The sequence below is a fragment of the Mustela erminea genome, chromosome 8, assembly GCF_009829155.1.
Source record: "Mustela erminea isolate mMusErm1 chromosome 8, mMusErm1.Pri, whole genome shotgun sequence".
Classification (NCBI taxonomy): Eukaryota; Metazoa; Chordata; class Mammalia; order Carnivora; family Mustelidae; genus Mustela; species Mustela erminea.
In genome coordinates, this window is record NC_045621.1 from 20,855,035 (window position 1) to 20,881,520 (window position 26,486).

The 26,486-nt window shown below is 35.4% G+C and overlaps 1 protein-coding gene and 1 long non-coding RNA gene across 2 annotated transcripts in view; one reads left to right on the top strand and one right to left on the bottom strand.

The window, feature by feature from the left end:
- The window catches only part of LOC116597228, a 54,276-nt gene extending 28,213 nt beyond the window's left edge, over positions 1–26,063 (top strand). Inside the window, exons 2-6 of the long non-coding RNA XR_004288504.1 lie at positions 2,197–2,267; positions 4,852–4,995; positions 22,514–22,579; positions 24,216–24,328; positions 25,795–26,063. This is a non-coding gene — a long non-coding RNA (uncharacterized LOC116597228). The remainder of the gene's footprint in view (positions 1–2,196; positions 2,268–4,851; positions 4,996–22,513; positions 22,580–24,215; positions 24,329–25,794) is intronic.
- MYL1 (myosin light chain 1) lies at positions 1,836–13,424 on the bottom strand. The gene is given in 10 exon segments (XM_032354669.1): positions 1,836–2,147; positions 2,917–2,959; positions 5,405–5,478; positions 5,935–5,966; positions 5,969–6,019; positions 6,021–6,041; positions 6,043–6,116; positions 8,178–8,321; positions 12,522–12,546; positions 13,335–13,424. Coding segments are annotated over 9 exon segments (453 nt in total). The 5' UTR covers positions 13,338–13,424; the 3' UTR covers positions 1,836–2,147; positions 2,917–2,930.
- Positions 26,064–26,486: the final 423 nt, after the last annotated feature.

Consider the following 26,486-nt stretch of genomic DNA (forward strand, 5'->3'; position numbering starts at 1 on the left):
TGCTTTAAGTTTCAAATATACTCTGAAGCCCAAAATGTATATTACATTTTTTCAGGGAGGTAACTTGAAGGTAGTTAGAAAAACAAACTTGAAAATATTTGCTTATGCAGCGTGGGCTTTCAAAAGTTATTTTTAAAGACTGAAGAATTAAGCACCTGTCGTTTTTGCCAGCTGGTGTAGATGTTAAAATTACTGTCACTCTTCTGCCTGCTACTCTATTTTGCACCTGCTACTACTTGAGTTATGGGCATTTCACACATGGTAATTTAATAAGGTTAAGTCCCATGATAGTGTACAAGATGTTATTCCACTGGGAGTTAAAACAGTTTTATAAGGTCTTGAGGGAAAAGCATTAAAGCAGAAGCTTGAGACTAAAAAGTTAGTACCTTTTAGACATCACATTTTCTAATTGAAAAATGTTAAAGAAATAGATGATGTGAAATTTAGCTACATATTCCAAAACAAAAATGAGTATTTCATGATTGGCCTATTTATACCAGTCAACTTTTCTACATGGTGAATATTCATCATTTTTATTTTTTATTTTTTATTTTTTTAACATTCATCATTTTTAAAAAACATTTTGTATTGCCTGGTATAACAACCAAATATAGATATATATTGAAACCTAATGCTTTTCAACGTGATCCTCATGAGGCACATTTAGCTACTGAAATCAATTAAAAATTTAATTTCACAGTCACACTAGCCACACTTCAAGTACTCAGTAGGCACATGTGGCTAGAGCTTACCAAATAGGACAATGTACATATATATACATTTCTGTTTTTACTGCAAGTCGTATTGGACAGTGCCATGCAAAATTTCCAAATCCTATTCTTAGGCAAGCATGATCTTAAGGATCTTAAGGCCATGATGAATTTTCCTTAAAAGAGGGATTGTGATATCTCAACATTATCTTGGCTACAAAAACATGGGTCAATTTGAATCTGTTGCCTGCTGGAATCTGAGTGACGTTCACTAAAGATGGGAGGAGCACATTGACTTAAAGCGCCCAAGAACAGGAAAAAGTTTCAGCTTCCAAAAATGGATAGGCAGGCAGGTATTTTTCAGAGATTTTATAATCCTATACATTATAGAAGTCTTTTTGGAGAGTGAAAGAACTATTTATTACTTCCTCTCTTCTGCATAGTTGGTTATTGCAAATTCTGCCTCTATTCTAAAGAAAAAGTGATACATGATAGCATTATGAGATGGCAAAGTAAGTTTACCCTCTGAACTTTCCTAACCATTGGTCTTACCATTTAGGACATGTATTAGGAGATTGAACCAAAATTCAGGGATATGGATATGCAAGGTAGCAGGGATCCTAGCAGAAAAGAGAATATTAGTAGACAGGATCTTGAGTTCCTGAGTAATAATTTTATCTGCAGAAGTTTGTTGTTGTTGTTGTTTTTAATAACTGCTGAAAGGTATTTAAATTTTAACCTTGAGGACATTTGGTGAGAAGAAGCAATAGCTTATTAGGCCTTTTTCTTATGAATAGGCCAGATTGTCACTAAAAGTGATAAGGTTAACCCACCTATATGACGATTTACACAAAACTGAGAAAATCTGCTTTAATCTTAAGTTACCTGGATAGTTCATATTAAGATGTCTCTGATCCTGTCTGACTTTGCTCAGTTCTCTATCTCACTTTTTCAGTGATGATGACGATGATGAGTATTCAGTTTGTTATTGGTATGTAGACCTCAGTGATTTTTTCCTCTAAAAGTTTACAATTCATCCATATTCTGTACAGTAACAAAATAATTGAAAATTTAAAAATTACTTTCTCTAAGCAGGAAGATAAAAAACACAATGCAACTTGAGCATTCCAGACTGACCAAAATTATTTATTAATTTCGTATTTTAAGGCTGTTCATTGACCCCAAGTAGAAAATGAAGAGTAGTGCTTGAATTTGAGGTTGTCAGTATTTATCCTCGTGTAGAACAGGAGACCCTTGATTTGTGTGGTATGAATACAATTCAGAGAGGAACGTGAAATGTATAAAAGTACAGGGAGTCTTCAGTCTAGAACGGTCCACGTTGTTTTGTTTTCTGAATGATGGTAAGCAGTTCTGGACAGTAAGTCATGGGTGTTATTGCAATAAGGTTCCAGCCAGTCTTTATAAACAATGCTTGATCTGGAAAGGAAAAGGGAAATTGAGTTAAATGTTGATTGCATCTTTTCAGAGAGAAAGCTGAGGAGGAAATAAAGTGAAGTGCAAAAGAAGAAAAAGCACAAACGAACCAGCACTTCGATGGTAAGCCATTTCATACTTGTAACAACCTAGATGCAAGTGCTTAACCTCAAGCTGTGATAACCTGGTTTTCTAGAGCAGTAATTGTTAAAAACTATATCAATTATTCAAAGAAATTAGGGTCATACTTTTATTAGTGTGATGTTCCTGCTAACTTCATTAACTAGTCTCTGGCTTGTTGAATTTCCACTGCAAAATTACAGTACAATCAAAACTAAGACGGCAGCAAAGATCTTAGAAATTTTTGCTTCTATACTCATACAAAGATGTTCTATTTCCTTTTTTTTTTTTTTTTTTAAGTTTGTTTTGTTTGAGAGAACCAGCAAGCGAGCAGGGGGGATAGCAGTCTCCTTGTTGAGCAGGCAACCTGACGTGGGGATTGGTCCCAGGACCCCAGTATCATGACCCCAGTCGAAGGATACACTTAACCTACTGAGCCACCCAGGTGCCCCCAAAATACTCTATTTCCAAATAACCGATTTCAGGAGATGAAATGAATTGAAAGGAGTTGATATTTTCTGGTTAATGTAAATAAATTTTAACTAAAAACTAGTACTAATTATGTTTCCAGCACATAAAGTGAAGCTGTTGAATTTTTTAAAAACACAATATTGAGAAAGCCTTATATAATAAAAAACAAAAGGGTATTTACCTTGAAAGCTCCATTTAATTGGACATGATATGCTTGACAAAAGCTGTGGGCATAATACAGACAGTTTAAGTTAAAGACCATCAAGTTTAATAAAAGAGAGATTTAGCAAGTAAGTTCAATCTTAATTTTTCTTAGCTGTAAGAGGAGCATTTGTTGTTTTAAGCTCAGTACAGTTCACTATTCTTCATCCTGGGTTCATAGCCTTTCCCCTGACTTTGTAAACTTCATTTTTTGAAGAAGTAGAACATTCTCATGGATAAAATTTATTTTAAGAGTATGAAAGGGCTTATAACAAAAATGAAATGTTCCTCACCAGTGTCTCCCATCTACCTAGTTTCTCTTTACAGCAAAGTTGGTGAGGCTAATATGCATGTATAAGAAAATACAAATATCTGTTTCTAAAGCTCTTTTTCACCCTAATGGTGGCATACTCTACAAACTCTTTTGCATTTGCTTTCTAACTGAATGACCGTAAACAAGACTATCATTTTCGTGGGGTGGGCACTGTAGGGAATTTCATTTTGTAGGTATAACAATATCTCTTTGATACATCCTACATTGGTGGACATTAAATTGTTCGAATATTTACCAACACAGTAATGAATAACCACATACATATGAATAATACACAGTTATTATAATAATGAATAACCACTCATCTCACTTGAGTGCAAGCACATCTAAAAACCACATTGCATGATGTAGATTTGCTAGAATTATTAATACTATGCCACCATACCGGGATTTTATTTATTTATTTATTTATTTTAAGATTTTATTTTATTTTATTTTGACAGATCACAAGTAGGCAGAGAGGCAGGCAGAGGGAGAGAGAGAGGGAGGAAGCAGGCTCCCTGCAGAGCAGAGAGCCCGATGTGGGGCTCTATCCCAGGATCCTGGGATCATGACCTGAGCGGAAGGCAGAGACTTTAACCCACTGAGCCTCCCAGGCGCCTGGCATATTGGGATTTTAATGATAGATATTCCCAACAGGAATGCATGAAATAACCTGCTTTTATACCCTCTCCTCAACCCAAAGTGTTGTCAAACTTTTAATCTTTGGCAATTATCTTTTTGAAAAATGGTATCTCCATGTAGAAATCTGCATTTTTTTATAGCAGTGAAGTTTAGCATATTATATTTATAGATATTTTTATTTCTTTTTCTGCAAATTGTTTATGTACTTGTTAATTTTTCTATTGGGCTGTAGTCTTTTTATTAATCTACAATAGCTTTTTTAAATTAAGATAATGAGCTTTTGCTGATCCTGATTGCTTTTTTTATGGTTTGCTATTTGTCTTTTGACTTTGCTTCTGGTGGCTTTTGCCATATGGAACTTAAAAAAATTATGTGGTTGCATTTATCAAAACTTGTAATGCCTTCTGGGTTCTTATCAGTGTTTGAAACACCTTCCCACTCCAAAAGTTATAAAATAATTTGTCCATGGCTTTTATGCTTTTAGCTCTTACATTTAAATTTTTGAACCGTTTGAAATTTATTCTGATATGAGATCCAGGTCTGATTTTATTTTCTAGATGACTCTTCACTTGTCCAAACAATATTTATTAAATGATTCTTCTTTTATGTCATGTATTTATAGCAATAACCAAATGTAAAATGTTATTTATGGGAAAAAGTAAAGTTTAATCAAGATCGGCAGTGCAGATGTGCTTAGCTGACTGTTTTCCTCTTCTTCCCCCCCCCTTCCTTCCCTCCTCCTCTCTCTGCTTTTCTTTTCTTACTTTTTCCCAAGTCATTAGACTTCATAAGTCTACATTTACATCAAAGCTATCAGCATAGCTTTGTTGAAAAGTGGCCAGGTTAGTCTTTTTGGGAGGATAGATAAGTTTCTCAATTTATTGAAATTTTAAAATTCATAAATTGTATCATGTAATTTTATTTGCATCTTTATTTTGTGGGTGTGTTGTTTTTCAGACCCTCTCGGTGAGCCTGCTGTAATTCGGTAGCAGGACATAGATGGTCGGCCACGAGATGACTTTGATTTAAGCAAAACCAGGACAAGGAGATAAGTGACATTTTAGCCCCAGCCCTTTTCATTAATGATTTGGCCTTAACTCAGTAAGTAGACCTCTTTAGCCTCAGTTTCCTCATTTTCATAATTGTTTACTGTTAAGGATTCTGAGATCTCTCAATATTCTATTATACTTTATTCTGATACAAACCCTGTCTATTTATAGAGATTTTATAAAGACCTAACAAGAAAAAATACATGTGAAACACATTTTTAAGCTGTATCACAATGCATAGGAGAGTCAAAGCCCACTGGAATTAAAATCTTAGGTATATAGTCAGATTCTTAGAGGATATCTTTCTTAGAGTTATTGTGTAATTGATGATTTAAAAAAAGAACATGGGTATATTCAATAAAAGAGGCAGAGACAAAGAAGTTCTTTCAAGATCAGAAGGAGTCTATCAGCAACACAATCAGCTGAGAGTTGCTATAAGCACTGAGCATGCGAAATCGTACCTTCATAGTTGATGCAGCCATTGGAGTCTTCCTGACCTGCCATCAGAGCTTCCACTTCCTCCTCTTTCATTTTTCACCTGAGGAAATAAACCTCTTTTTTCAGAAAAAGGCCAGAGGCTATTTTCTAAATTCCATCATAAGCTGATCAGTTTTGGATTCCTAGAGGCTATGAATAAGCTCTTGGAGGATAGAAATCAAGCCCATACTGTTCCTCTGGTAATTAGTACATTGTCAGTGGATTGTTTTTACGTGAATAATTAAATACATATTATCCCTGGTCATCTAAACTCCTATTCTATAAAAACTAAGAATGCTTTACTTTACTTATTCATTTCCAGTATCTTAAGCTAACCATTTCCCCAAAACAAACTCATGGACACTGAGGCCAATGGAATGGTCATTAATTTTGGACTGTTCTTTTTCATCTTGTAGCTTTTGCCCCCTACCTTATTTTGTTAGAGCTTGATCCCCCTATGTCATGCCCTTTCCTATATATTCTGCCCTATTAAGTCACTGAAATAAATTTTCCTTTACCCAATGTGGCTAAAACATGGCGGGAGTTCCAGCACCCATGACTGTGCCATTGCCTTCTTTGTCAAAGACACGCAGACCCTCAAACAAAGTCTTCATAAGTGCCCCTGGTCCTTGTTGTTGGAAATAGCTTGCATCATGGGCAGAAATTGTTCAAACTCAATTTTCTTGGCATTCATCTCTGGAAGAAATTGCAATTTGGAGAGGTATTAGCTACCATAAAATGCCACTTCTGGATCACAAATTAAACTTGAAAGTTCATTCCAGAGGATCTAAAATATCTTCATATAGCTTAAATTTCAGTTGGTAAATTGCTGATGACAAAAAATTCATAATAGATAATAGGCATGAGCTCTGGAGTCCTCATGCTGAGCTTTTATCCCCAACCCACCATTTACAACTATGTGACCATGGGCAGATTTCTTCATCCTTTTGTACCTCAGCTTTTTCATCTGTAAAATAGAGATTCCTCATAGTTTTAGTGTGAGCACTAAATGAGATCATACCTGCAAAATTTATTGTAATACCTGGGACAAACTGAGTGCTGAATAACTGTTAGCTACTTTTTATTAGTATTGTCAATTTAATATTTTCTATAAATAGTAGGGAAAGAATGGAAAATATATACTGACACAACAAATCCATAAGCATATAAATACAGTAAAACTTAACTTTAAAATATATGCCTCCTTTGTCTTGAGCTTTTGTAGAGCCTTCAGTTTCTTTAAGTTTTAAATAACATTAACAAGAAGCCTATGAGGGGAGTGTGCATGTCAAATTCCTTGTGATTTCCTGACTTCTTTGCAGTTTAGAGGTCTGGGGATGGCAAGGTTTTCTTCAGTATGGTAAGTAAATGGTATTCACAACAAAAGTATCAAGCAGACTATCCAGATGGATGTGAATGGATAAAGTTAAGTTACCCTAAAACCAAAATTCCCTTTTATTAGTCTTTCCTCATAGAATAAAAATGGAATGATATTAAAAAGATCAAATATGACCACTGAATAAATGAACATTTACTTAATAACTCTAAAAAGATGGATGTTTTGGTAAGTTAGAAAGTGGCGTCTACAGAATAAGATCTGGCTGTTGCTCTCTCGCTTTATCTCATGCTCACAGCTAACTTTTGCGTGATTTACCTGGACATTTCCCTCTAAAGAAAAATTCCAGCAGATTGATTTAAGAGGTGGGTTTCTTGAAATCAAATTCCTCTCCCCAAATTTTGGTAACGAGGGAGAAGTCTTTCAGTTATCAAGGGGAAAATGAGATTATTTGCCTTTTGCTTTCCCCTCTTTTTTTCCCTCATGGCAAAGATAAACAGCCCAAATATCTACTTGAAAAAATTTCAGTGTTGTCTCATCCTTTTTATTCAGGGTGGTATTCTCCAATAAATGCTTAAACTTTGCCATGAACCATTGGAATCAGAACATTTTTTTTGAAGACTAATAACTGGTTTACTGTATCAAGCAAATGACTGCTACAGTGTTACCACTTAACATATCCTCACTGTCTTTTCGTCCCAGGATTACTTGGGAATACTGAATGCAGGTTGAACTTAGATTTTTAAGTCTTCTTGTAATTCTTGGGAAATAGAAAATACTCTTAATTACCACGGTATCCTGTCGATTCTTAATTAAAAGAGCTAAGTTACTTTTAAGAGGGTCACAGACAGAGCACGGGGGCCAGGTCAGCAGGTATTTTCAACCTCCTGAGAGCACTGAGATTTTATTTCATGGCTTTTGTCATCGTGCCTTTGTAATTTACTGAGTTGCTTACAAAGTGTGTTGTGTTTTAGTGATATTTAACATCTTTGTCAAAATGTGTTTTTGACTTTGAAGGTTTGAAAAAAAATGTGCAGATTTGGATCTTATTTCAGTCATTAATCTTTCAATGAAGAACATAGGTAGGATGATGATGATGACAATGTTAGCTTTAGGTATTACTCCATTAGCACAAAATTTTATCATGCTTACAAATTTTCAAAGGAAGGTTAACTTATTCTCTGAGGAAAAAACTGAGACTCTAGACAGCCAAGAAACACATTTACCATCACGAGCAAATTAAAGTCTCTTCTGTGGACCTTATTTCTCAATAAATTTCTGTTTCTCTTACATACATGTGCATGGGCACATACACATACACACACACACACACACACAAACACACACACTGTCTCTCTCTCTCTCTTTCTCTCATGTGTGTACATGAGCTTGCTTCCCAGCTGCTTGGAAAATCTCGTTACCTTCATTGCTGGGGTTTCCCAGCACCTTCTTGACCTCCGCATTGGTGGGATTTGTGCCCAGAGCTCGAAGGACATCACCGACCTGGCTTAAGGTGATCTTACATTCACCTGTTCTGTCAAACAGGAGGAAGGCCTCCTTGAATTCTGCAAGAAGCAAGAAGCATTAGGATGCTTTTTTTCTCCTTTGGAACTATAAATTACCCTAACTTCATCAAGGATCCAGTTCACATTCTCCTCTGTTTTTCAACTTTTGTAATGATTCAAGTTATCTTTGGACTCTCCCTTTTCCTAGTTCAAACTGCCATTGACCAACCTTTTTGACATTTCTTTTTGGGACTGCTTTAAAACCATTTAAAACCATTTCCAACTTCAAATCATATATTAATATTAATCAGATGTGGAAATTGAAGCTCCTTGTCATATTTATTCATATTTCCTTCATCTGCCTAGAAGCAGAACTGGATTAAGAAAGTCTGAGGTTTTGAGAAATCTTAGGAACTCTTCATAATTAAGAAAGTTAATAAAATCTAAAGAAAACAAATGTTCAATCAGGGTTGTGTTATAGGAGGTTAACCCAGATTTCTCAAATTATTTAGGAAAACCTCCTCTTAAAATACAAATTTCCTAGACTCTCCCCTTGCTAGTTATCTTCAGGAGCAACTTCATTTTTCAGGAAAAAAAAATTAGAAAAGAGAAACAAACTTCTAAGTTTTAGAGTGTCATTTAACCAGTGTATGACTTTAATAGGCTCCTGGTGTAATCACTTCAGAAGGGGAAATATTTGTTTGGATCTATCATGATGATAATCTCTTTAAACTTTACTCTTTTTTCAGATAATACATATGACAACGTGTTGCTATATTAACTTTAGAATTTAATTATATATTTTTTAATTAAAATTTTGTGCAGACAATTATAAATTCACATGCTATTTTAAGAAAAAATGCAGAGATCTCTTAAATACTGTCTAGTTTCCCCCAGTAGTAACATTTTGCAAAGTTGTAGTGTACTATCACTACCAGAATGTTCACATTGATAGACTCCACGAATTTCATTCAGATTTTTCTAGGTCTCATAGTACTTATATGTGTGTACATGTAAGTACATATTTTTACTGTTGTCTATTTTTATCACAATTACTCTAATGCTAACTTTCCCTAAATTCTGTCCTTCTCTGTTGATGGAACAATTTTGGCCTTTCATAATTATGTTAACCAAGAATTAAGATGTGTTTACCAAAGAGACAGAAAAGGTTATTACCATGGATTAAGGGTCCAGAAATGACATTTCAACTGGAATTCCTAACTTAATATAATTCAGTTTTCTGGGGAACCCAAAAGTACTGATGGCAACTTGTTGGAGTTAATCCCAGCAACACTCAAAAAACCATTTGTGAAGGAACTGGTAGAGCTGAAAGCAATGTATTTAGGCCATTAGTGGCCTCAGATCCAAAGATCCATCTAGACAGATTTCTCAGCAAAGTACCCTGTTTTAGCATCCGTCCATCCCTTGATCTAAGGTTGCACAGACATTATATTCGCAATCAACTATAGATTGTGTCATCATTGTTTGCTAAAATTTCCCCTTCAGATTCTATGCAATTTGACTATAAAAGATCATCCCCCTAAACTAAAAAGCATGCTGTAGACACGGTGGGGTCATTACTCAAATATTATTTTTCGTCTTTCTAAGGGACATGTGAAACTGAACTATTCTTGTTACTGGCTCCAGGCTTCCATGCAGATTGCTCAGCGGGCTCACTATTACCCTGGTCAGATGCAGATATAGAAATAGGATTTTATGGGCTGTAACAGAATCTCTCTGACATTAACCCTTCATTGATTTAAACACCTACGACAGAAAGATAATTGCTCTTCGTACCTCAGATTTTTAAGATTTATTCTCTTGAAGAGTTTAGAATAATGGATTAGCAAACTACTACCTAGGGGCTGGTCACCTGCTTTTGTAAAATAAAGCTGGTTGGAAAACATCCCATTCTCTTATGTATTGTTTATGGCTGTTTTTATGGAATGGAGTTGTTTTCACAGAGACTGTATTCCCAATAAAGTCTACCATTTGACAAGTAGGCCTTTAAAAAAAAAAAAACTTGACAGTCCCTGGCTAGACCAACACTGTTCTAGATCTTTTATGACAATCAAAATGTTCTAGATGTGGGTTTCCCAAAAACCACCTGTGGCTCCTGAGCACTAAAATATGACCAGCACAACGGAGAAAATAGATTCTTAAATGTATTTATTTCTAATTAACAAAAATTTAAATTTAAATGACCACATGTGGCCAAGTGGCAACTCTGCGGGATAGCACAGGACATAAACCTTTAGAATGGGATATTTTTTCTTTTTTTTCCCTTTCCTTGGGACCTGTGATACTTTCAAATAGAGCAGCCATGAGTGAAATTCTTTAAGGACGGAACAAGGAAGGAAACAGAGGAAATTTTCATTCATTTCTGAAAGCATTGTGTTTACATATACATTTTAAATGCTTCCTTTTGTTTTCCTGGCACAAGAGAAAACCAGTCTGCCACACCAACATTTCCTGAACCTCTCTACCTAAAACCTAGTTCATATATGTAGTTATAGGTTTAATGGTCAATGGTGAGTCCTTCTGTCCCTGCAAGGGTTTTTAAGTCTTCTGTTGCTTTGTCCCACCATAGTTTCGTAGTCAAAATGGCACTATAATTGAGATATTTAAGAGGACTGGGTTGCAGTAGCTGATAATGTAGCAGCTTTACTAGTTAAAAATGCAGTAAGAGTCAAACAAACTATACTAAAATTACCACTGGTTTCAATATAAAAAAAATAGCCCTTTGTAGTATAATTTCAAATGCTCTTGAGTTCTGAGCCATCAAATCACCTAATCTCTTGACATGAGACTATCACCTATGATGTAGATAAATGTGAGTCTCTACTACAGCAAATATCCTTTTTTTCCTTAATTGATGTCCAAACATGAATATTATAGACATTGAAACAAACTAAAAATGTGGAATTTTTTTAGGTAGAGAATTGAGTATTTATATACATACTTATCAAACACCTATATTTATAATTTTTATATATTATATATTACAACATATATATATACACACATAGTAATTTTTATGACTAATATCCTAATTTAGATACTATCATTTAACTAAATTTTTTCTCCCCCTCCCTTCTAGAGATGTATTTTTGTCTCCATTTCTTCAAATTTGGGCCACTTTGGCTCAACAAAACATTCTCCCCTACACTTCTAGAGAATTAACACATCCTGTGGGGCACGGGATCTCTTGGATCCAAAGGCCTGAAGGAGAAAAAAGTGAAAATGTTAGGGAAACCACTCAGATTCTCTTGAATCTTAAGAGTTTGAGGTCTTCCAGCTAGTAACTGTTTTTATGAAATTTCTCATTAGTTTAAACTTATACCAGATGCCAATCCTGTTACTAATACTTTGGGTATTAGCTTATCAGCTTATCAGCTCTTGGAGAGCCTGTCTTGATCTTTAAAGATGGACCAGGAGATGTCCAATGTTCCTTGCAGCTTTATGATAAACTACTCCTCTGTCTTTGTTTCTGAATTCATTTTTATTTTTATCCACTTCATCTGCTTCTCTCAACTCACTATCAGGCCCATGAAATTTTGTAGGTTTGGTAATTGGGCAGTTTCACAATGAATATTATTTTCTAAATTGAACAATTCAGACCTGCCAAATCTTTCTTTAGGGATTTGATGAACAGATTAGCCATTCATAACCTACAACATTTTTCGGGGTAATATATATGGTATTGGCTACTGTATCAAAATGGTTTTATTTAGAAATCAGTGAACACAAGGACCTAATTTATGGTATCTGTCTTTTTTTGGCTTAAACCTTTGATTACTGATTATAAGCAAGGGGTTCACATTGAGAAAACTTAGAATGATCGAGAGCATTTATATTTAGAGTGGCAACACCAGTGGGGATAATTAGGAAGAGCTAATCTCATCCCAAAGGAGTCAGTTTTCTCACATGCCATCTTTATGAGTGTGCACATATTAACAACTGTATCTTTTAAACTTACCATCCTGCTGTTCCTTAGAGAACTCGATCTGTTAGAAAGAAATTAACCACAAAGAATATTTTAACCAAACAAAAATGTCCTGGTTTTTAAGTGTATCCAGGCTCATTCCCTGAGTAATCTTCAAAGTAAGCTCCAAAAGTAAGCCCACTTTTCAGACTTCAGGCATAGCTTAGACACTAACAGGTTGAGCCACGCAGTAACATGCCTTAGAAATAAGGGGCATTTCAGAAACTAGGCAGTGTTCTGCCTACATGTGGAGTAGAGAAGCTCAATTCACTTACCAGCAATCTGGTCAGCACTGAAGGACTGCAGTGGCGAGAGAGAGGGAGAAAGAAAGAAACAACTAGTACTCTTTCAAATGCATTGACAGAAGAATGAGTGCTCTCTGTTCTGAGATTTTTAGGAAGACATGTAGGTGTCATAGAATAAGAAGGTTGCCTTAGGATACTTTCAAATCTAGGAAAAATACTATTGCAAAAGATAGTTAGGGAACATCTCTCTGTAACTTAATCAATGAATCAATGATTCAACAAATGCTAAGTCAGATAACTTCCTGGAATAATATAGTAGCCTGTGATGTATTTAAGATATGTCTAATACAGATACCCTGCATTCAGAAATACAGATATACTGCATTAAAAAGATTTCCTTAAGTCTTTCTTCTATTTGACTAGTAGATTTTTGCTTGATGTGTCGGAAGTAGGTTACTTAATTTTAGCTACCTTCATCAGACTGTTTTTAAAGGTATACTATTTTGCTATACTAGGAGTTTCCACTTCCCACTCCTCCCCTCACCCCCTAACTAGATATAATAAACCTTACATGATATAGCAAAAGTTAATGAAACATAAAGTACTGCTTTGGAGAGTAAGGTGTATGATTTTCAGTTAGCATCACAGCTCGAATTAATGTCTTCTGTCCTCACCCCACCTCAAAAAACAACAACAAAAAACCCAAACGCAGATTCTATAGACTTATAATACCGAGTATGTTCTCTCCTCAATTCTGTTCCTTGACTGCCTTTCTACTCAGTAAGATCATATGCACGATTATATCCTCCTCTAACGGACAAACCGTATTCTCCTAGGACCCACCATGGCAGAGCCTCTGGGCTGCGGAACAGCGGCGAAGCTGAAGAGTGAGTTGAGGGCCGCTCCAGTCCCTGAGTGGGGACGCCTTTGCTGAGACTGCCTTTATTGCTGGCGAAGGTGTGACCTCAGAGCTAGCATCAGGTTTCAGAGACAAGCGGCCACTCCTCTTGGAGAGTTCTTTAGCTTTCTTAGGGCAAAAGGAAGGAGGGCTCTGCACCCCGAGGGCTATTTTTAGGCAACCAGAACCTGGGAGTGGACAGCCATAATGAGACCGAAGCCTGTCAGTACTTTTATGGTCTTCATCCCTGAGATGGTCTCTTGGAGCCTCTTCTTTTAAGAAGCTTCTTCCTTGTTCAGTGGCAGAGGAGCTTAGAATTTCCCTCACACTCAGGCTGACCCCTTCTTTTGGTGAATTATGGACTTTGTAAACCACAAGTCAGCAAGTTTTGGTATTTAATGGAATTTTTGGGATGGGACTGGTTTGGGGTTTCAGATGGCAATGACTACAGAAGGCACATCCTCTGGAGCTCTGTCCTTTGTGGTCAAGTGCAGAAGACTTGAAAAGCCCAAGCATATTCTTTGTGTTTCTTAGGGTTCACCCATGTGAAAATGTGGTCTGTTCTTGAAGGCTCTCATTAAAGACCACTCTTTTGGAAGTTGTGTTCTGAGGCATTGAGAGTGTATCTAAGCCAGCGGTGGTTTAGGACTCCATTTTCGCCATTCTCCTTTAGCTTTCTTTACGTGAGGGGTGGGTATTTTCCTCTACCCTTGGTCTCCAGAAAGACCCAAAGCAGCGGCTGTCAAATGTCAACTTATACTTGAGGATTTTAAAGATGTCTAAGGAATTGGCTGGTAAGGGGTATTCATGGCTGCTTATTTGAAAATAGGAGGCAACTCTCTTCCTAGAATGGTACTGTGAAAAGTGGTCCTAGGAAGATCAGTCCTAGCATGTCCACTAATGTTCAGACGACATGTTTAATAGTGTTCTTCATAACTAAAGCAGGTTATAAGTATAAAGAATGTTGGAGATAAATTTTGATTTAAGTGCTATCTCAACAATTATTTTATTTTTTATTTTTAAAGGTTTTGTTTATTTATTTGAGAGAGAGAATGACAGAGAGTGAGTATGAGAGGGGAGAGGGTCAGAGGGAGAAGCAGACCCCCACTGAGCAGGGGGCCTGATGTGGGACTCAATCCTGGGAGTCCAGGATCATGAGCTGAGCCGAAGGCAGTTGCTCAACCAACTGAGCCACCCAGGCGCCCTCAGCAATTGTTTTTAAAGGAATGTTCACCACAAGCATGAAGTCTCTCCCTGCTGGGCAGAAGAATGCTTTGCAGCTTTCCCTCAAGCCATTTAGGAAGAAATCAATATTGAAATGAATATCACTTTCTTTTCTTTTCTTTTCTTTTTCATATTACTTTTTGTCCAAAGTTTACAAGTAGTGAAAAAAATCTCATTGGGTCAAAATGAGGATTAAAAACATAACTTAAAAAATATTACTGCCCAGGAAAATGTATTTTCATAAAAAGACATTTTGAGAGTTTATGAGAAATGGAAGTTAATAGAAAAATGTAAGTGCTTTAAGTTATTAGGAGGAATGGAAGGGAAGAACAAAAGTAGAAATTTGTCACCTTTGATAATTGTATAACTTGGAGTCTAATGATTTTTTTCCTTCAAGTTTTTGTTTAAATTCAGGTTAGTTAGCATATATGCTAAAATTGGTTTCATGTGTAGAATTTAGTGATTCATCACTTACCTGTAATTCCTAGAGCTCATACCCTCCTTAATGCCCATCACCCATTTAGCCCACCCCCTGCCCACCTTCCTCCATCAATCCTGGAGTCTCATGGTTTTTGATACTCAAATTCAAGGCATGAGAGCAGGCCATGTTTCTTTGTGTTCTTTTTAGACTTGTAGTTACATTTATGTATTGTGTCATTAAATTTGAATTGCCCTATGATTAATATTGAGAACTAATACAGATCTTTAGTAGAATTAATAACTACAAATAATACAAAATAAACCCATCAAAGTTGCCCTACAGAATGCCTATAATTTGCCCTACATAATGCTCATTTCCTTTTCTTTCTTTCTTTCTTTTTTTTTTTTTTTGAGTAGAAAAGTGTGTCCTCGAATTTGTATAAATATGGACAATTTGTATAAAGTCTATGGAGTAAACTAGAAAGTCATTTTTAAAAAGTTGTATTTATGCTATAAATAAGCTATTCCTAACCACCTGGATATGATGTAAAGGTATGCTATTATTAAAATAGAAGTGGCAAGCAGTTGTCATATTATTTCACTCTACTTTCTCTGTATATCTTTACCACAGAGAAGATCAGAGTTTAGATTTTTTTGTACCTATTGAAAATCAAAGTAAACATGTAAGCAAGTTATTGACAACAGTACAAAAGGCTATAGTGTAGTCCATCCTAGAGAATAAACCATAGTTTTAAATAAAAAACATGAATGCTGTGCTCAAAGAATAAATGGGAAATGTTACTTTATCTCTGGTACACTCACAAATGATGAAAAGTTTCTCTTGCATCCCTTTCTTGGTGTTGTAGTGATGAAGTCATCAGCTCTTTGAACAAGGCATGATATAAATACAAAATATCAGCTGATTTTGGACTCAGTTTTCTGTGCCATCACTTAGTTTTAAAAATTAGACTCAAGGCTCTTCTATCTGGAATGCTCTCTTGTCATTTCTGTTTCTTAGAAATTAACTATCCAAAGTCCTGGTAAAAAGGACTTTCCTCTTGAAAGAACTTTTTCTCTCTATTTACTCAGCTCTTTTCTTACAGCTGAAGGATGTTTAACCTTCCTGGTTGTAAACTTCTGGAAAGCCAGGCTATTACTGAAAGCCATTTACCTTTGTCCGTGATGCAAATTGGACATGGGCCCACCCCAATATGTTCCTGCCATCTAGAGTGTTGTCCCTGCCTTATTCTTATATTTTATTCCCCGTAGAGCTAAAAAATACCTTGCCTATATTAGTTCAGCAGATTTGCAATAAATTATAATCATTAGAATGCATGAATAGTAACTTCCTCCTTCAAACATGAGCTCTCCTCTAGGATATTATATATGTTCCTCGAGGGAAGAGACTTCTTTATCTCCTTCAGAGAGCTTCCATTCTGCAGAAGGTGCATATAATCTCCCCCAGTACTACACATCCAGCACCTAGAACTGCCAAGCACATACTAGGCACACCCATTGCTTATTTTGAATTATTGATGTATGTGCCTTTATTACTTTTATATAAAGTAATATATATTTCCTTACATTTTATATAAAGTTTATGATCAGAAATTCTAATTTGCCAACACTTGATTTGCTTTTTCATGGGGTTTTCCATTTAGCTTGATACCTATATTAGACTGTTAGTATAATAACTACATTTCACATGTTTGTGACTCATGTGCTCTTTGGTAGTGGATTTAGGTAAATAGTAGTTTATTGGTGGTACTGAAAAGGATTTTTTATTGCAATGTTTACAGATCTTTCCTCACTTTGAGAAGTGTTTTTCTATTAGTAATCATGATGTCCGGTTAACTGATTAAAAACAAGATAAAGCTTCTGGTATATAGAAGGAATTAATTTATAGGGAAAATATTGAAATTAATTTAATCAAATAGGCTCTGAAATTGCTGTAGGTTAAGGTTTAGCATCTAGGAGATCTGTGACATTGAATACTGAGTGAAAATGCCTGAGGAAGGGACACAGACTGTAGTCTATAAACAACTTCATCTTGCCAGCAAGACAGAATGAGGCTAATGACTGGTAAGGCTAAGTTAAAGAAGTTAATCTCACCAGCGCTAGTATTCATGTAAGAAAACATTGAGGCATGTTCTCTAATTTAATACCAGGAAGAGAGGCCTTTAAAGACCTAGGATGTATACAAATCCTAAAGAAAATTTAGATTATTAATTTTCACTCTAATCTCAGAGTTACCAGGACTCACCATAAAAGGCCAGCAGAAATACTATTTTGGAAATAAAGAGTTCTGTGCCTCAGAATAACTCATTTAGTTTAAAGGAGATACATATTTTTCATAGCATTTCTGTTTCTTACCTTAACAAAGGATATACTTAGGCTCGTGACTATAATATGATATAAAAAGGAGGAATTAAGAACAACAAGAAATTAAGAATACAATACCACCTCAGCCTGTCTATTATAAGAGAGAATAGATGGCTGTATTGGATACATTGATCTGAACAGAAAGGGGAAGTGAGTAATTCTGTGCTCAGAAAGTGTGGACAAGTCAACTGAATTCGGTCCCATTAGACCAAGACTGAATTATTAAAATAACACAATTCACACCTACAAGAATTAATGCGAAGCCCAAGTGAATTTTAATAAAAATTTTAAAATGTGACCTAAGTCTATACATCTTCATATTTTTCATTATTTTGAAGCAATTTAGATAAGAAGGAGTTAAAATATAATTTCATAACCCTATATTCAAGTGAGTCAGATGTTTTATAAACAAGAGACAATGTACCATTGAGCACTTTTTAGATACAAAGACTTCACTTGCCCCAGTGGAAGGAGGAATATAAAGTTGAATAAGATGTGGTTTTATCTTTAGTGTATATTTTTGTCCTCTGGCTTCGACTCACTATCATTAACTTATGACCAGAAAAGCAAGGATTTATCGTCCATATGATTTAAATTTTTAACTAGTATAATTAAAGCCACTACTACTTGTATATTGCAATTTTTGCCCTCCAAATTCTGATTTGGAGTGAGAAACAAACTGTAGAAGTTAATGTAGAAACAAACTGTAGCAGATCTTATTTTCATACAAAAAGTATTTCAGTATGAGGAGAAGCAGAAGTGTAGGATCAGCAGACTAAATATAATCCTTTCCATAATTTCCATGAGTCAGATGGTGCTTAATGCTGGGTAATTATGGAATGACTTCTAAAGACAACTTGCCAGGGGGTTCATTTGCAACATTAAAATGTCAAGAGTCTAAATTTGGCACTGTCACTTTGTGGTCTCCTTGTCTTGCAAAGATTTCATTATCTTTAAAATTAAAAGGGCTATTCACTATTAATTGGCGAGCGTATCTGTTCCTTTCTAAACTGCATTTTACTTTGCAAAGACATTATCCAGTTACATGTAATTCAAAATATAATTTTAGAGAGTTACAGAATGTCCTTTAGCATTTTCCCACTCCATTCCACCTGTTCTCTTCTTGTACATCATAGATGTTTGAGAGTGGAAACTTGATACTAGTGGTAGTCTCAAATAATTTTTTTTATTTGCTCCTGAGGTCATATTCACAATGCAAATGGATTGATACTGCAATTTGTCACATGATAGTTATAGTAAAAATTAATTCATATTATTGAAAGGCCAGGGTATAAAAGACAAATTCTTTTTTTTTTAAAGTAAGCTACACACCCAGCTTAGAACCCCCAGTGCACAACCCCCCTGCACAATCCCCAGTGCAGGGCTTGAGCTCAAGACCTTGAGATCAAGACCTAAATTGAGATCAAGAGTTGGACGCTTAACTGATTGAGCCACCCAGGTGCCTCAAAAAAGACAAACTCTTAAAATTACATAAAGAAAACTTAGAGACAACTTATAAATGCTTTTGCCCATTCTTTCTAATCAGAAATTGACAATATGTATTATTTTTCTACTTCTTTTCCTCTAGCTAGTTAAGGTTAAGATTTAATTGTTATACATGTGGCATTATGTTCGTACATATTACTTTAAATGACATATGGTTGATATTTCTTCCCAGTTTCAATCATGCTATCTATCTGTAAGCAAAATAGAGATCCCATACCTTTAACCTTTGATCCCTTTAACCAAAGATCCCTTTAACCTTTAACCTTTGTTAAAATATTAGCCTGATGGCAAAATTTGGAGATCCAGTTTTGGTATGATGTATATTTTATTTAAAAAATGAAAATTATTTTAAAAATTCAGTCTGTTTCATTACATTTAAGATCATTTAAAAATACTTTGGTATAGTTTATTTTCTCTAGCTGTATTGAGATATAATTGACATAACAGTAAATTTAAGGTGCACAACGTGATTTGATATCTGATGATTTTGATATTGTGAAATGATCACCACAATAAAGATAGTTGATATATTCATCATGTCACATTTTTTTTTAAATTAAAAAAAATTGTGTGTGTGTTATGTGGTGAGAACTTTAAAGATCTACTCTCTTAGCAACTTTAAAGTATATGATATGGTATTGTTAACTATACTCACTATGTTGTATATTAGGTTCCAGAACCTATTCATCTTATAACTGGAAGTTTGTACCCTCTGACCACCTTCACTCATTTCCCCCACCCCCAACTCCATCCCTGGCAACTACTAACTAATCTACTCTCATAACAACTTTTTTTTTTTTTTTTTTAAATATCCATGCTCCATGTTCAACCTTTTATAGGAAGCTGGAGCAAAGTGACTAGGAGTCTTTCTGGGTTCCTAATCTTCCCACCTTCTAGCTGTAAAAGAGAACACTCAACCTGTCAGCAACATGTGCAGAGGCAGGGGGAGAGCTGTGGAGAACGGAAGAGTAGTGGACTGCCAAGGTCAAAGTCTAGGTGAACTTGCTCTGACATGTGCCTGTCACTCCCTCCACTGGCTACACAGGGTGGTGCAGGGTGATGCGAGATCCACTCTACCCCACACCCTTCTGAATAAAAAAAGGCTTCTTTACACATTAGGGTTTTTTGTTGTTTTTTTTTGTTTGTTTGTTTTTTTTAACTAAGGGAGAGAGAGAGAATCCCAAGCAGGCTTCATGCCCAGCATGGAACATGACATGGGGCTTGATCTCACAACCCTGAAATAATGACCTGAGATGAAATCAGGAGTTGGACACTTAATCAACTGGGTTGTCCAGGCACCCCTACTTCACAAACCTTTTTAAAAGATTTATTTATTTATTTATTGGAGAGAGAGAGAGAAAGAATGCAAGTGGGAGGATAGGCAGAGGGAGAGGGAGAGAGTCCTCAAGCAGACTGCCTGCAGAGGGTGGAGCCTTTTGGCGGGCTCAATCCCAGAATCCTGAGATCATAACTTGACCTGAAATCAAAAGTCAGTCACTCAACCAACTGAGCCACCCAAGCACCCTTTCTTCACGCATTCTTAATAGTAATTTTCTCTTCATAAACAGGAGGTGGTTTAGGATATGATTACTACAGTTGACTCTGGATTTGGCCTGAGAGGTTAAATCCTATCTCCATCACCTACTAGTTATTACTGAAATTCATTAGGCTCAGTTTCTTTTCTTGCAAAATGAGGCTAAAAACAACCTCAATATAATGTTTGTTTGGCTTTTTAAAAAAAGATTTTATTTATTAATTTGACACAGAGAGATCACAAGAAGGCAGAGAGGCAGGCAGAGAGAGAGAGGGGAAAGCAGGCTCCCCGCTGAGCAGAGAGCCTGATGGTCCTTGACTGGATCCCAGGACCCTGGGATCATGACCTGAGCCAAAGGCAGAGGCTTAACCCACTGAGCCACCCAGGTACCCCTCAATATAATGTTTTAAGGATTAAATAAAGTAATAAGGCAGAGTTAATTCTCAGTGAATATTTATTATTATATTGCAAATAACTTTATAATTTTCAAAGCCTTTCACAGACTATGACCTCACTTGATTTTCCCAAGAACTCTTCAAAGTGGGACTGGGTTTGTATTAGCCTTGTTAGAGCAAAGAAAAAAGAATTTGTAGATTAACACAGACAACCCTATACCTGTACCAGAACAAGTAAGGTATTGCAAAAATATACAGAATATTTGCCTCCACTGGATATCCATCAGTAAACATATATATTTAGTGGGAATGCTCTATTTCCACATTACCCAGTAAATTGAAAGTTTAAATCTCCCCGACTGTATGGTAAATTGTTGAGATTTGTTATTGGACGAGTTTCTGTCAATGCATTCTGTACCTTTACCACTTTTTGTAATATCGCCTGCAGTATCTAGTCAGAGATGACCTGATTGAATTACAGTGAATACAGCAAGAATTAGAACTTAAGCACCATAAGAAAAGACACGATTCCAAATCTCATCACTTCATAGCAATCCTGACATATCACCTAAGACATGCATCATGCAAAACGTTTACTTACACATTGAAGATCTTTTAAAAACTAGGCACACAGCCATCTCGTTACTTATTTTCTTTCATTATTTCAACACTTGGCTGAAGTGTTGGGCAGCAGGTGTTAATTCTTGTGTTTGCACCTGCAACTATACTCATGGTGGATTTTAATTCCTACACTGGCGATTTTGTCAGGCATTTTTCTTTATCCTGGGCATAATGGTTGGAAGTGTCAGCTCTCTGAAAGCGAAGAGTGCTTAGAACCACCCAGGACAGCAACTCTAATGTTCAAATATCAGCAGTCTTTGTGTTTTTGGAAAGGATACTCATAGAACATCCATGGGCATGGGACATCAGGTAAGCATTCCTTCCATGAAAATCCAAGTTTTTGTGTTAGAACAATTGAATAAATGTTCTAAATAACCAACAAACTAGGAAAATGGGTAGGAAAGCACATTAAAGAAATTGATAAAACTAATTAACAATATTAAAGATTGTTCAGAGTTTATGGTTAAATATATGACTATTAAACATGGTAAATATGATGGAGTACAGATATTAGCTAGGAATAATATTGAGGAATTAAATATTACTATTCCTGAGATTGTAGTCCTATGCAAAGATAGTCACCCCTACACTTCAGCATTACTCAAAGTCTAAAGGACAGCTGAATTTCTAATCTTATATGATTTATAAAAGAAAGTTTAAAATCCAATTAAATTTTTTTCTTTATCGAGTTTTCAGAAAGTTAATGAACACATATAACAGCTCTATTAATTTCTTTAGAATTCATTTTCTCTGCTTGAAAAAAGTTTATATCTTATATGTGGTAATATATCTAGAAACATCATTAAGTGATTAAAAGCATCATAATATGAAATGTTTTAATGTACATTTTAATTAGCCTTGTTACCTACTGGGATGAAATTAAATTTTATATGGTTCTCAAGTTGTACCACATTCTTTGGTTATAATACCTATAAATGTGCCCTGAATTCATATTGATGAATGCAAATCATTGAAGGCATTTAAATTCCTTTACAAAAATATGTTAGCTTCAATCTTGTTCTTTTCATTTTCTCTCTATTAGGTGAACCATATGAGTGAATATGAACCATATGAGCGAACCATATTAGGTGAATCATATGAGTGAACTGTAAAGGTTAAATTCCTCCTGTTTCTTCTACATTCATTTAACTGCTCCTTTTACTTTGCATCCTTATCAGGATCCATCCCATCTCTCATTCTGTAATGAACTGGTCTCATCACTACAGAGACATTCTAAGAGTGTTTTCTTCTTTTGTGTAGTTGTGCTAGCTACATTAGCCATGCTGGAACTCATTCAGCATACAGATTAAAGGATAAACCCATTTTTCAAGTTTTAAAAGAGCATCTCTGCTGACTGTGAACAACAAATCAGTTTAGTTTCTATATTTAAAAAAGTGATATTTTGTCTTTTCTTGGAGACTTCTTACTGCCAAACTAAATATATATATAGTATTTAGTATTTCTTCAGGGAAGAAAGTTAATGCCTATATTCATTAGTGGGAAATTTCTTTTTCTTCTTAAGAAGGCACATTTTTCTCCCATTACAGATGCTTGTAATCCTAGATGCAAAGAGGTAATATTGTCTTATAAATCACAATAAATACAGAGGAACAGCTTTGACGCTGATTCATGTATCTAATCTTAGGATAGAGTGGAGAGTCAAATAATACAGATGATTGGAATTATTGTCATGGCCATAATCACGTTCACTGTATAATGTAGTCAGTGTGCATCTATAAAGATATATTAACTAGAATTGCTGGAGATGAAAAATTTGGTTTCCTCTTAATGAATTATATGCAGCCTTTTAGGTAGAAAACCATTTATTAGAAGATCTGACATACATTTCTCCTCCTAAGTGGATATTCATTAGGAATAGTTCCTAACCAATATTAGATTCTCTGATCAACTTTTTTCAAATGTGACTGTAGGTACCTACAAACTCAAGATAAAATATTTGATAATCCACTCCCACTTTGGAACATAAAATTTCATACTTAACTAGAATGTTATAAAAATTATGAATGTATTTAATGTCATGAAATATATCGAAGTGTGATCCAAGTCAATATTTAGGTCAGAAGTATTTTTAAAAATCCATGATTATACTAAAACACTCAATGAAACATTTGTTTATAGGTCAGCTTTGGTTTTACAATTAAACAGTATTAAGTTAGCAAAATTTAGATTTATTATGTACAGAACGTTTGGTTTTCGAGAGAGGATCACCTAATAGGTCCTTTCGCCCATTAGTTTTCCATTTAAGGCAGAATTCATTAGATAAAGATTTTCAAACTGTCATCCACCAGTCCAGCCCCAGTGAATGAGAAGGTGCACATTTGAGAGATCACAACACTGAGGGGTAACAGGCACATCTACTGTGTCATTTTCCCAAAAGTAGATCATCTTTTGGCATTTGAGAACTTTGATCACAGCAAAGTGTGGATGCAAAAATCAATCACATTCTCCTTAGTTAAAGATCAGTATACAAGAGCTCAGAGACATAAGCTAAAAGCCATATAACCAAGTTTTATAGTATTTGGGGGGGTTAGTTTCATTTAGAAGCAGCTCACACATTCTGAATTAAATACTGTATATAAATAAACAAGATGACAGTTATAGTCACTGAAACACTTGAGTGCATAATTGTCTGCACTGAGATCTAATTTAGTGTTGTATCAAATTTTATTAAGCGAAGCTGAAGGGGGAATTAACTTGAATTGCAAAAATCTTCTCTTTTTCAGAAGAAATACAGCAGCTGTCCAATAAATGCAGCCAGGACAACTGGGTCATCAGCTGTTTTTAAACTTTTGGAAACAAGCAGGGGTGAAAAATGTCCTTTTGATGCAGTATTAAGGTAAGGGATCTAGTTTCCACAGAGATTTTATTTCAAACAAAACAAAATGAAACAAAACAAAACGCCTGTTTAAGTATTGGTAAAACACCTTTGCACTTACTATCCCTAAATTGCACTCTGACCATTTAGGGAAAAAAACCAAAACAAAACCAGAGAACAAAAAATGAGAGCAAATACAGGTTCTGTAGACAATATCGTATTCATAGGGATTTAACTGAAGTTATACGCTGGAGTTTATTTTCTAATCAGGATTCTTTTCTGCTCCATTCTACCAGCCCATGTAGTAATGCTGTCTCTCTCAGTGAAAAACATACCCCTTTGCGAGTTCCTAGAGTTTCGGACTGTTGAAAGATGTTTCAGTGACCAAACTGTTCACCCCTTTAGTTACCTTAATGGCAGAGAGGTCAATTTTTTCTTCTTTGGGTTTGGCTGGGGCAGGTGCCGGGGCAGGGGCTGGGGCGGCTGCAGCAGCAGGTTTCTTCACGTCCTTCTTTGGTGCCATTTTGTTTAAAACGATGGGTTAAAAAAAAAAAAAAAAAAAGGAAAAGGAGCACCTCCAAAAGAACCTGTCAAAATGATTCTTGGAAGAGGAGTGGCGCTTCAGTTGATCCACAGCCCAGTGTTTTGAAGGTGGACCCAGAGTGTTAAACGGTATAAGGGCATGCATATATATTTCACTTAGTGCCTAATAGAATCTAGACACATGCAGCTGGATTGGACAGTTCGCTAGTCAAGGGGGATGGCATTCGGGCTCAGACTATAAATGGAATCTAAAGGGTCAGGGCTTCATCAATTTTTTTTAAACTCCTCTTGCCTTTTCCCCCCCGCCCACCTCCATATATAAAGGAGAAAGAAGTATGACCAAGTCAGGTTCAGATCCTTTGGTGACAGTAAAGTAGATTGACTGATACTTTTTCTTGGTACAATTACAGTTCTGCTGAAGTTGTAAATCTTTTTTCTTTTTTTCATGCCTAAGAAACTTGACTGAAGGATTTGATTTCAACTTGGAATTTTGGCAGGGAGTATCACCAACTTTCACTCAGCTCCTTTGCTCATGCTCCACCCCCCCCCCTTGCCATAATTTGCAAGAAGTTGTTGGTCAGCAAAGAGGTGGTGTTGGTGTTTAAAAATAAAAAGCAGACGTATAAGGAAAGCCCATCAGATAGTAAAGTGCTTTCCCTTCTAGGGAGCACAAATTCTGCTTCTCTCTCTCTCTCTTTTTAATTGTAATTAACTGTATGCTAAAGAAAAATAATTCAAAACTACTTCATATAACTTAATTTTCTTTCTATAATGAAAAAAATGAAAGGAAATGGAATAGAATGACAGCAAGATTTACTTTCTTGCCAAATAGCTTTTCTAATAGTAAAATGACTGTCAATCAAAGTTGTTACTTATTTTACTTCCTAAATGGCATAAAGCCTAATTACTGATCTCCTGAATTTTTTTTTTTTTATCCATACCAGGGAGACAAGATATCCTTTTTATCTAAGCGGTCAGAGAAATATAGGAGAAAAGGACTTAAATTATCAATATGGTGTGAGTTTTGGTGAGTAACTTGAAAATTTTTCTTTTTCTGTCTTTAGGTTCCTCAGTTTGCAAAGCTATATTCTCATATTAAAGAAGCATAAGATTAACCATTGTTCTTTTATCTTGTGGGGTATTTAATTCATGAGTAGTTATTAATTAGTAAAAACAAAAAATCCAAAAATACAAAATAAGCCCAAACAAAACCTCCCCCAAAACCCAGTAGCTAATTTGGGATTTAAAAGAGCATATTTATACATTAGATAATTAGATATATAAGAGCACATGGTGTATATCTATATAGACACATAGATGTATATATATACACACACACACACATACACCTATATACACATACATATGTAAGTGTATATATGTAAATACATATTTATATTTTAATTGTTGAATATTGTGTTTAAAGATATAGCTTTATTATCCATTTTCCATTTTGTTTTGGTCTGATATAAAAGCATTCCCCAGTTTGGAGAAGGTCACTATTCCTCTCCATATATTACAACTAAGTTACATTTAGAATCTCATATTATCAATAGTTTATTTAAGTTACATCTGGCCCCGAGAAAGTCTCCTTACTAGACTGTACTGGATTATATTATCCACGTACGTCCAGAAG